The 13110-nt window shown below is 37.7% G+C and overlaps 1 protein-coding gene across 1 annotated transcript in view; it reads left to right on the forward strand.

Moving 5' to 3' along the window:
* Positions 1–13110, forward strand: part of nrg3b (neuregulin 3b) — a 412760-nt gene that overhangs the window by 182958 nt on the left and 216692 nt on the right. Inside the window, exon 2 of the mRNA XM_024008300.2 lies at positions 12727–12859. Coding sequence (XP_023864068.1) covers positions 12727–12859 — 133 coding nt within the window. The remainder of the gene's footprint in view (positions 1–12726; positions 12860–13110) is intronic.

Raw genomic sequence — 13110 nt, forward strand, 5'->3', positions numbered from 1 at the left:
GCTAACACTAAGATGCTCTCATACATGTGTTTTTAAAATGTGATTACTTTAGTAATAAAAGTATATTTACATGTTCTTACATAGTAATTCATGCAAAATACCATACAAGGTTTATGAAAAATCATAAAAATAGTTATAGGTTCGCCAATATCTTTGTGTCCATCTGATCTGTCATCATCTTTCAAGGCCTCACAAAAGGCGGGAGCTTTATCAATCAATACCCTGGAGCAACAGATTTATCTGGACGTTGTGGCACAACTAAGGGATTATTTTTCTCTCATTTAGAAATGCATCTCTTTCTCACATGGGATTGGTCAACCGAAGCACGAGGTGCTGAAAAAGTGATGATGCACATATGACAGGTGTAATGCTATGATGGCTGTTGTGGCAGAACAGAAAAGGCCCATAACAACAACAACAACAACAACAACAAAATTATCAAAGCTGTAATCCAATTGCACTGCTAAATCTAAAGAAGGGGGGCAGTATACCAGCCAATCCGCTAGGCTTGTAATCATATGATGATATGACCAGGCGCGTAAATATTAGAAACAGATCAATTTGACCCCTCTAATAATATACTATGAGGAATTTGATGGATTGAAAATTATATTCCCACCGTAGCTACTGGCTTTCTGTGTCTTTACACTACACAGTACTAGGCTACTCAATTCCTCATTTTATTATTGGATCCCCCCACCGCCAATTATTACTAGTTTGTGCTTGGTTTGGTACTTGTGGTTTGTGAAGGAGGCTTGTAAGGAGAATGGAGACAAAACAAAACCCTTAATTCTGTGGGCTAACTTMTAACAAATAAAGAATTAAAGTCAATTCATAAGAATGATATAGAAAATGATATTTTTCTCATTGAGAAGGGTTCTATTGAAATGTGACGAGTGAGAAACAAGTGATAATTGGTAACGGTTATATTGGGCTCAATTTTGTGAGTTCAAAGACAACTTTGGTAGTAATATGAACTTTGAAACAAGTGGTGTCTAGTAGGCTACGGAATTAGAGAAGGTATGATTCTCTGAACCTCAGGCAATAGGCTCAAGCAAACCTGTTTCTCTCCTCAGTCAGAGGCAGTGGGCTGTCACAGACGCTGACCAGAAGCAGCAACCTATCCTCCTTATTTGTTTAGAAAAAAAATGTGTATGCCAAAATTGTGGGGGAAAGCAATCATCATATTTATACAACCTAATAATAAACCTAAGAAAACTTTCAGAACCACCTTTGTATTTTATTTCAAATGAGAAAATCTACAAACGTAATCTGTTGTAACGACTCTCGTCGGTGGAAAGAGAGGAGGACCAAAGCGCAGCGTGGTACGTTTCCATATTTATTGGAATACTTTTTCCATGCGAACAAAAAACAATAAACAGACGKAAATCGACGAAGCTACAGTCCTGAACTAGTGAACATAGAATACATGAACGCACGAACAGGAACAATCACCCACAAACAAACAGTGAAAACAGGCTACCTTAATATGGTTCCCAATCAGAGACAACGTAAAACACCTGCCTCTGATTGAAAACCATATCAGGCCAATTGACAACCTAAACATAGAAACACATAACATAGACTACACCCACCCAGCTCACGTCCTGACCAACTAAACAAAGACTAAACGAAGGAAATAAGGTCAGGAACGTGACATCTGTTTAGTGATAGAGATGCGTGTGACGTTGCACAGTAGTTGGCTGGTTTATTTATCCTTCATTAATGACTTCTTCTTGATTTCAATATGGAAGGGAAACCAGGGTAAAAGGTATTCTTATACCATATTTTAGTGTAACATTGTAGCAGTTCATTCAATTGGGAGTGGTAAGGGGGGAGTGGTAGGATGTTCCGCCATGATGAAGGAGGGTCATGACTGAAAAAGTTTGGGAAGCACTGATCTAGCTAATGATTAGTACAAATACAGATGGGTATGTTTCACCATATTTATTTGTATCCACTATGCTGCATCAGTTGGGCTACAGGTAATAATAATTATTGCTAAATAACACACCAGCCTGATAATGTTATTAGGCTCATTTCTGGAGAGGTAGATTATTATTGTATTGGTGTTCCCATCATTTTATTGTCACTAATTTTGGAGTAGAAAAGTCACCAGTTCTGCATTCAGTACAAAATAAATGTAATTTAACGTAAAAAATTAAGTGGAAACTGCTGTTCTGAATAACCACTTGAAAATCGGAGAGGGGTTGGGTTGTGGGTTCAACATGCACCAATACCCTTCAAATACATCACTCATTGCTTTAAGCAATACCCTGCCACACTAACAAAACAGAGCAAATGTAAAGTCAGTTGAACATTTTTAAAGAATGTGTTGTTCAGTACAAGCCATTACGCAACATACAGTGGTTACTCCTTCATAAGTTGCGAGGTTACGCCGCGGGACTTAGAGGTAATTTGTGGTTTAGTATGGTACCCTGCATCACCACTTCATTGCTTCAGACCAGCGCAAGAGGGAGTTAGTGCACTGATTATGCTTTTGTGTCCAACTGTGTCTCCAACTGACAATGAATGGGCGACATAAACCTAAATAGAAACGGATAATTGTGCACGACTTCAGTATTACTTACTAAACCTGTTGTTACACTAAGGTTTTTATTATTTGATTTTGTTAGGATTATTTCGCTCTTCCTGTAGTACTGTAGACCACGTTGTACAGTGCCTGAGTGGTGCAACGGTCCAAGACACTGCATAGCAGTGCAAGCTGCGTTGCTACAGATGCTGGTTCAATACCTGTGCCTCGACTGGGAGACCCATGAGATATTTGTAGGTTTTTGATTTTCTCCCTCAAAAAACAAAAACAAATCATTCTAAATGACAAACTGCCTTTATTTACAAATTAGTAACAATTTCTCACCCCATGTTCAAAAATGGCCTTTTTCTCGCTCATTTTATGTTATTTGAATACGAAATCATCTCCAAAATATTTAAGGGGCATTGCACTAATAATGGCGCTGYCTAGGGAAACTTTCCCGCTGTTCTGTTCTTAGTGCCAGTCTGCACGTTCAAACTAAAACAATGTAACTAATAATGACATCTTTATGCTTTCATTAATAAAATAATAATAATAAAATACTCTTTCAAAATGCCAATGTTTATTTAGTTATGGATCCATAACGAATTATTATGGGAATAAATATCACTGAATTACAGAAATATCCTCCAATCCTCTATATGTAATTATTGACGGAGAGTCACGTCATATTTTTTGATATACTGTAGGCCTACCGTAGGCGACATGAGTCTCACTAGTGTTGAGTAATGAGCTGTTAAAAGTGGTCTAGGTCTTATTTATTTAAAGAGCATATTTATTGAAATAACTATTTCAGCACCATTTCAAGCTGCTCTGAGACAAGCATGGGGACTGGTCTTGATAAATCAATGAGATTTTTATTTTAACTGAATCTCGGTTTGGGTATTGGTTAGACTAGAATTAGAAAATTAGGGTACAGAAATGTTATGCTCTTAGTGTGACCTTTATTTAACTAGGCAAGTCAGTTAAGAACAAATTCTTAATTACAAGGACAGCCTTCTCCTTCCTGTTGGGGAATTGAACCCCGGTCTCCCACAGAACACTGGATTCTTTAGCTAAATAGCCCAGTACTGTACTCCGGACCATCACGTTATACAGCACCACATTTCCCATTCTATCCTAACAGAAACTCAGAGGGTTTTTCGTTTTCCTTGGAATAGAAACACCATAATATTAATCAAATTAATCCCAAACTCTAAAAGTTACTGGAAAGGTAGATACAAATTATTTGTGACATTGTGGTTACAATAAAGAATGTAAACAAGATGCTGTGTTTTTATTTACAGGTTTTCAAACACGTCTAGCCCGATTAGCAGGACAATAGACTCTTTATAGCCCGGCTACTGTAGGTGTGAACATCCCCCTACCTGCAATGTATTCGATGTTTAAGTACTCTGAAGTGTTACATTTCTAACTCAAAACAGCAGTACAGTATTTCTTCATCAATATCTTTATGCTTTCGTTAATAAAATAATGATGAAAATGCTCTTTCAAAATGCTGATGTTTATTTAGTTATGGATCCATAATGAATTACTATGAGAATAAATATTWGTGAATTACAGAAATAATGGAACAAAGTTTTCTAATGAAGGTAAACAATTGGTTGCTTACTGGAAAATACTCTTTCAAACACACATYTCATGTTGTACAGCGCCTTTATGGCTATTAGCAGGGCTATATTTTGGCCTTTATGGGGGGCACACAATTGGCACAGCGTTTCTCTCCCTCTAAAAATAGGAATAAATGTTTTGGCCTTTACAAATATTATTTTGACCTTTATTCAGATTACCATCACTCTCTTTCGTTTTTTTGAAAACGAAATAACCTCCAAAATAGTTGTCACGTTCCTGACRTTATTTCCTTTATTTTGTCTTTGTTTAGTATGGTCAGGACGTGAGCTGGGCGGGCATTCTATGTTATGTGTTTCTATGTTTAGGTTCATTGTTAATTAGCCTGATATGGTTCTCAATCAGGGGCAGGTGTTTTACGTTTCCTCTGATTGAGAACCATATTAAGGAGTAGAGCCTGTCACCCCTTGTATTGGTTTGTGGGTGATTGTTCTTCCGTGTCTGTGTATGTACCACACGGGACTGTTTCGTTTGTTTAGTCTGTTCCTGTGTGTCGTTCTTCGTGTTATCTTCTAGTTGCACACAATCCCGGATCCGGGAGCACCCTCATCAGTAAGCTGACTAGCATAGCCGCATAGCGCCACAAGTAAATACTAGCATCTAAATATCATGAAGTCACAGTTCCAAGACACCAGATGAAAGATACACATCTTGTGAATCCAGCCATCATTTCTGATTTTTAAAATGTTTACAGGGAAGACACAATATGTATTATCTATTAGCTAACCACGATAGCAAAAGACCAACTTTTTTTTCCACCATTTTTTTACTGCATAGGTAGCTATCATCAAATTCGACCAAATAAAGAGATAAAAATGTCACTAACCAAGAAACAATCATCAGATGACAGTCTGATACATATTTATTGTATAGCATATGTTTTTCGAAATGTGCATATTTCAGGTATAAATCATAGTTTTACATTGCCACCATCACAACTCTCACCAAAGCAACTAGATAACGCACAGAGATGCAAGTGAGATTACCTAAACACTCATATAAAACATTTATGAAAAATACACAGTGTACAGCAAATGAAAGAAAAAGATCTTGTGAATCCAGCCAATATTTCAGATTTTGTGTAAGTGTTTTACAGCGAAAACACAATTAGATATATTAGCTATCTACATATAGCCACCCACAAAACAGCATTGATTCAAGCCAGACAGTAGTGATAACGAATAAACCAGCAAAAGATATTAATTTTTCACTAACTTCTCAACTTTTCAGATGACATGTCCTATAAATCAAAATTACACAAATACATATATGGTTTGTTCGAAAATGTGCATATTTAGCGGCACAAATCGTGGTTATACAATATGAATAGTAGCCAAACAACAAACAAAATGTCGGGAGAAATATTGGGAGAGGCACCTAATCTAATCAATAACTAATCATAAACTTGACTAAAAAATACAGGTTGGACAGCAAATGAAAGATACATTAGTTCTTAATGCAACCGCTGTATTAGATTTTTAAAATTAACGTTACTACGACATACAGCGTGCGTTAAAGCGAGACCGCACCGAAATTAATGGCGGAATAATAGTTTCACATTTTTCAACAGAACAACGAATTAACATCATAAATAGTTCTTACTATTTGATGAGCTTCCATCAGAATCTTGTGCAAGTTGTCCTTTGTCCAGAATCATCGTTGCTCGGTTGTAGATTGTCGTCTTCAACTTAGGAATTAGCAGCAAACATTAGCTATGTGGCTCAGACGTGTCCAACTCTTCATAACGCAGCACAAAGAAAATTCCGAAAATCGCAATATACTGATATAAACTGATATAACTRGGTTTAAAATAACTACATTATGATGTTTTTAACACCTATATCGAATAAAATCAGAGCCGGATATATCTAAGGCCTATAACGAGAGCTTTTCAGAATGCCATCCTGAGGTCTGCTTTGCGCCATGACGAACGTTGAAAAGAGTGCATCCCCCGTTCCAAGAGCCTTTATACTGCCTCAGATCTACCTAGCAACCRCATTCCAATTCTCACTGCTTACTGACATCTAGGGGAAGGCGTATGCAGTGCATGTCGACCCATAGATTACATGCAGATTTATAAACTGACCCTGGAACAGAGCCCCAGATTTCAGATTTTTCAGTTCCTGACAGGAAGTTTGCTGCAAAATGAGTTCTGTTTTACTCACAGATATAATTCAAACGGTTTTAGAAACTAGAGAGTGTTTTCTATCCAATAGTAATAATAATATGCATATMGTACGAGCAAGAATTGAGTACGAGGCAGTTTAATTTGGGAACGAATTTTTACAAAGTGAAAACAGCACCCCCCTATTGAGAAAAGGTTATGTAAGTTCTCATGTCCAGGTCGGTCTACGTCGTTTTTGTTATTTTGTAATTTATTCAAGTGTGCTTCYTGTTCGTCTTGTTTGAATAAATTCATTATGTACTCCACAAAAGCTGCGTTTTGGTCCGATCCCTGCTCCTCCTCAGACGAGAAGGAGAACAATCTTTACAATAGTGTTATATTGTTATATATGATAACACAGACATATAGCCGGCACCTACATGAGTGTGTACGGATTCACGGTGTGTACCTACATGAGTGACTCACTCATTCATGGTTTTGGATCAAAATAAATAAGTACCAACATTCTTTCTGATAGTCTTTAATAAATACATGTTTTGGTTATCCTGACCTGGACACCATGTACAGTATTATAAACACCTTTCTGCATTTTGATACTTTGTTCCGGAGTGGATGGGGGCTCCCGCAGTGCAAAATGCGTTGCTACAGATGCAGGTTTGATACCCGTGCCGGCCGCCACAGGGAGACCCATGCGGTGGCTTTTGGTTTTAATTTAGAATCCTCCAATCCTCTATATGTAATTATTGGTGGAGAGTCACGTCATATTTTTCGATATACTGTAGGCCTACCTGTCACSTTCTGACCATAGTTCTTTTGTGTTTTCTTTGTTTTAGTGTTGGTCAGGACGTGAGCTAGGTGGGCATTCTATGTTGTGTGTCTAGTTTTCCTGTTTCTGTGTTTAGCCTAATATGGTTCCCAATCAGAGGCAGGTGTTAGTCGTTTGTCTCTGATTGGGAGCCATATTAAGGTAGCTTGTTTTGTGTTGGGGTTTGTGGGTGGTTGTCTTCTGTCTTTGTGTTCTCTGCACCAGATAGGACTGTTTCGCTTTTGCCACGTTTGTRATTTTGTATTGTTGTAGTGTTCACGTTTATCGTCTTAATTAAACATGTTGKACATTGGCTACGCTGCGTCTTGGTCCGATCCCTGCTACACCTCCTGTTCTCGTGAAGAGGAGGAAGGCTGCCGTTACACTACCGTAGGTGACATGAGTCTCACTAGTGTTGAGTAATGTGCTGTTAAAAGTGGTTTAGGTCTTATTTATTTAAAGAGCATATTGAAGTTAGAAGCAATAGCCTAGAACTATTTTAGCACTGTTTTGCGCTGCTCTGAGACAAGCATGGGGACTGGTCTTGATAAATCAATGAGATTTTTATTTTCACTTAAACTCCGTTTGGGAATTGGTAATACTAGAATAAAAAAAATTAGGGAACAGAAATGTTACGCTCTTTGTGTAACCTTTTTTTAACTAGGCAAGTCAGTTAAGAAKAAATTCTTATTCACAAGGACAGCCTATTCCTTCCTCCCCATCGGGGAATTGAACCCCAGTCTGCCATGTGCCCGGCCCACACGACATGGTGATTCTTTAGCTAAATAGCCCAGTACTGTACTTCCAACCCTCACGTTGTACAACGCCATATTTTCTGTTCCATCCTAATGGAAAAACAGAGGGTTTTTCATTTTTCTTGGAATAGAAACACCATAATATTAATCTAATTAATTAAGCAAGTACCAATCAAAAGTTACCCAACTCACCTTCTCATTCCAGGATTTTTCTTTATTTTTACTATTTCCTACATTGTAGAATAATAGTGAAGACATCACAACTACAAAATCAGTTAAAAACAAATMATTATTTACAAGGACAGCCTACACCTTCCTCCCCATCAGGAAATTGAACCCCATTTTCCCGCGTGCCCGCATTCTTTAGTACAGCCATTATTGAAGGTACTTGAGGTCACCGAGAAAGTCTGGACATGGCCTGCTCTCCCTTATATAAGGAATTAGGCACTTTCCCATGTTTACTACAATATGTATTGTAGGCTATGTTTACTTGTCAGACTGCACAGTAGCCTAATAAACAAATGCAGGTGGCTTATATCTTCAAAATGCTATATTATCAAAATATAAAAGCATATACRGTACAGTACTGTATTTCTTCAATAGCATCTTTATGCTTTCGTTAATAAAATAATGATAAAAATACTCTTTCAAAATGCAGATGTTGAGATTTAGTTATGGATCCATAACTAATTACTATGGGAATAAATATCACTGAATTACAGAAATATTGGAACAAAGTTGTCTAATGAAGGCAAGCAAATTGTTGCTTACTGGAAAATACTCTTTCAAACACACATGGTCACGTTGTACAGCGTCATTATGGCTATTAGCAGGACTATATTTTGGCCTTTATTCAGATTACAATCGCTCACTGTCGTTAATTTGATAATGAAATCATCTCCAAAATATGGTTATATATAGCCTTCCCGCTTTGGACATCTATTTAGCACCGTTTTACGCTGCTCTAAGACAAGCATGGAGAAATGTAAATGTTCAATTATATTCCATGATATTCTTAAAATATATGTGTTGACTGAATATAAGCAAGTGATGTCTGCTAAATAATCAAGTTAGGTTTCTCCAGAAATAAATAATTCTAAATAACAAACTGGCTTTATTTACAAATTAGTGAGAATAATTGCCTTTTTGTCGCTCACTCTAGGTTAAATGAAAACAAAATCTCCAAGATATCGTAACTTTTTAAACAAAACGATTATTATTATTATTAATATTAATTCATTTAGAATTATATAAAAGCCCCTTAGATATTCTCACAGATCCTAACGGAAAATGCCCCTTAGATTTAGAATCCGGCAATCCTCTTAATGTTTTATTTTTTTTTGATTTTTTTTTTTTTCACCTTTATTTAACCAGGTAGGCTAGTTGAGAACAAGTTCTCATTTGCAACTGCGACCTGGCCAAGATAAAGCATAGCAGTGTGAACAGACAACAACACAGAGTTACACATGGAGTAAACAATAAACAAGTCAATAACATGGTAGAAAAAAAGAGAATCTATATACAATGTGTGCAAAAGGCATTGGAGGAGTAGGCAATAAATCAAATAATTACAATTTAGCAGATTAACACTGGAGTGATAAATCATCAGATGATCATGTGCAAGTAGAGATACTGGTGTGCAAAGAGCAGAAAAGTAAATAAATAAAAGCAGTATGGGGGGTGAGGTAGGTAAATTGGGTGGGATATACGATGGACTATGTACAGCTGCAGCGATCGGTTAGCTGCTCGGATAGCAGATGTTTAAAGTTGTTGAGGGAGATAAAAGTCTCCAAACTTCAGAGATTTTCAATTCGTTCCAGTCGCAGGCAGCAGAGAACTGGAAGGAAAGGCGTCCAAATGAGGTTTTGGCTTTAGGGATGATCAGTGAGATACACCTGCTGGAGCGTGTGCTACGGGTGGGTGTAGCCATCGTGACCAGTGAACTGAGATAAGGCGGCACTTTACCTAGCATAGCCTTGTAGATGACCTGGAGCCAGTGGGTCTGACGACGAACATGTAGCGAGGGCCAGCGACTAGGGCATACAGGTCGCAGTGGTGGGTCGTATAAGGTGCTTTAGTAACAAAACGGATGGCACTGTGATAAACTGCATCCAGTTTGCTGAGTAGAGTATTGGAAGCTATTTTGTAGATGACATCGCCGAAGTCGAGATCGTAGGATAGTCAGTTTTACTAGGGTAAGTTTGGCGCGTGAGTGAAGGAGGCTTTGTTGCCGAAATAGAAAAGCCGACTCTAGATTTGATTTTGGATTGGAGATGTTTGATATGAGTCTGGAAGGAGAGTTTGCAGTCTAGCCAGACACCTAGGTACTTATAGATATCCACATATTCTAGGTCGGAACCGTCCAGGGTGGTGATGCTAGTCGGGCGTGCGGGTGCAGGCAGCGAACGGTTGAAAAGCATGCATTTGGTTTTACTAGTAATCCTCTTAATGTAATCATTGGCGGCGAGTCTCTTCATTGAATTTTTTGTTGTTGTAGATATACTGTAGGCCTACCATAGGCAAAATTAATATTGGTTACACTACAATTAGGGTGTGGAAATGTTATGCCCCTTAGATATTAATTTAGAATCCAATCCCCTTATACTGTAGCCTACTGCCAACCATCACGTTGTACAGCGCAATATTTTCCATTCCATCCTAACGGAAACCCAGAGGGTTTCGTTTTTCACTTTTCTCAGAATAGAAACACCATAATATTAATCAAATTAATTAAGCCAAATTTATTAAAATCAATCCCATGTACTATGTTATTACAAAAAAGGTTTTAATTCTCTAGTAATGCCATTATGGGAGACTATCAAATGCTTCTCAAAGTTGCCCTCGGGTGGTCGAACTAGCAGTAACTTGCATTAACGTAAAAAATGGCTGAAAATTAAGTAACGTGCCATAGAATGCTATGACGCAAGTTTTAAAGGAGGAACACTGTAGCAAATGTTAAATCGAACTGAATGCACCCCAGAACTGACTTTCTCACAGTCGGTCTACTAACAAATTGTCAAGTATGATTTACTTTCTGAACTGTTAGAACTAGACCAACTGTTGAAAATAATTAAGAAATTATTGGGATTTCAGTTGTGGTTGGGATATATTAACCCAATTAACAGGAAAGTATTGGATGTATTTTCCCTTCAAAATTCACCAGAAACAAGACGTGTGTGTGTGTGTGTGTCATTGTTGGGGTCAATTAGGAATTTCTGAATTTAATTCAATTCCAACAGTGAATTTGAATTAGAATTTGAATTGTCCACACCCCACAGGAAGAAGATTTTTAATTGAATTTGAATTGAAGGAATTGAAGTAAGTATAATTTAATTTAAAGCAATTCAAACTAATTAAACTGAGGCTTGAAATATCAGTCTAATTCATTTGACAAATATTTTATCAAAAGGATATGCCACTCACTAATTAATGCAAATAATTACATATACCATTTCAAATATTAATTTGATTATAACTCAAAGATGTCAAACAGTATTTATTTTTGTCATGAGATGTTAGATTGTTCCCTTCCATACTGCAGTGTTTGATCTAATACATTTTGGGAAATTTATTTTTTCTGAAATTTAAAAACATTAAGGGAATTATTCATTATTATAGACAACCGACAACATGATCTTATAATATTTCCAGACCACTACAGAAATACTTGATTGTTTTAGGATGATATGTTTTACAAATGAAATGTTTGAACCTTCTGCTACATGGTATTGGTAGCCATACGTGATGTCAAAATAAACATTTCTATGYTGTGTAGAATAAAAAGCCATTTGAATTTCATTGAATTAAATTCTACCTCAATTCAGGAGCAAATCACAACTCAATTCAGAATTGACCCCAACCTTGGTGTGTGTGTGCAAACAAGGCTGGCTGTCTTTTTTGCGGCGGAATACCTGCATTGCAGTGGCTGTGCATAGCAGTGCATAGCGGCCATGGCTCAGTCAACAGACAGAGCAGTGTGTGCGCAGAGCAGAGCAGGGCTTGTGCAGGGTCAGAATGAAAGAGCAGCACATGGAGCTGAAAAATGTCATGCCACAGCCATTTATTCTTACCCAATTCCAAATCAAAGGAGGTGCTTTCAATACTATCTAAAATATAAMAGAACCTGCAACAAATAACATGTTTAAATAACATGGATGAATGATGTCGATGGATAATGTGGTAATGTGTGATTTGTTCAATTGTAGGCCTATATTTATCTATCAACCTCCGTCACCCTTTGGTCAATTGTAACCAAAACACCTTTTTTTCACAGTATGTACTAGACATCAAACTTTTGAATCATTCTGATAATCTGTATAACAAAACCTCATCAGAGTACAAATAATGAATTCCTATTCAACAAATGTGTAACGTGGTGTATCTGTATCTCACCTTACTGTAGATGATGTCATCACTGTTGATGWMTAACAGGAAGGAGTGGAGAGAGACAGCAGTGTTTACTTAGCTCCGCTCTGGTAGCCGATTGAACCTGAACCCCCGTGTCATGACACCTGTTCCTGAATATGATTTACATCAAGTTAGCACCACAAGCTCCTGAGTAGCCTTGTCAGTGTGTATGGAAGCTGTATATAATGATGATATAGGCCACGATCATAGAGCTAAGATATTTGGCAAAACCTATTGTTTATACAATAAGCCAAATCAAGTACTAATCCAGGTCATTTTAACACATCTCTACCCCTCTGTCATCTTTCTTTCTTTCTTTCTTGGTAAAAAAACGTTTTTTTTTGCTGTGATTCTGAAGTTTATATGTTACCCAAAGAAAATGGTTCTTCAATAATGGTCTCTCTGTGACATCCAGTAACCCCATATCTCTTTCTCTCTCTCTTTCTCACAGTGGCCCCCACATCCCCTAGTCTGCGTTCAGAGGTCTTCAAGCCTTGCATCGATGACAAGGACCTGGCCTTCTGCCTCAACGAGGGCGAGTGCTCCATCATTGAGACAGTAGCAGGAGTGCACAGACACTGCAGGTGAGTCTCTCGGTGTGTGGGTGTCTGGGGGTGTGTCTGTGTCTGTATTAGTTCACTGTGTCTAACTTGTCCTAGCTTGAAGATTCAGACCTTACGGTTGCAATAATTACATATTCCCTGTAAGGTCTGAATGGCAGGCTGCAGTGATCAGGACACCACGGAGCAGGTGCAAGAGATTGCTCGGAAAACGTACCTCAATCCAGGGATGGGAGATGGGATGGGCGCTGTACTCATAATTATCCCATTATCCA

This window comes from Salvelinus sp. IW2-2015, linkage group LG18, assembly GCF_002910315.2.
Source record: "Salvelinus sp. IW2-2015 linkage group LG18, ASM291031v2, whole genome shotgun sequence".
NCBI classification, from domain to species: Eukaryota; Metazoa; Chordata; class Actinopteri; order Salmoniformes; family Salmonidae; genus Salvelinus; species Salvelinus sp. IW2-2015.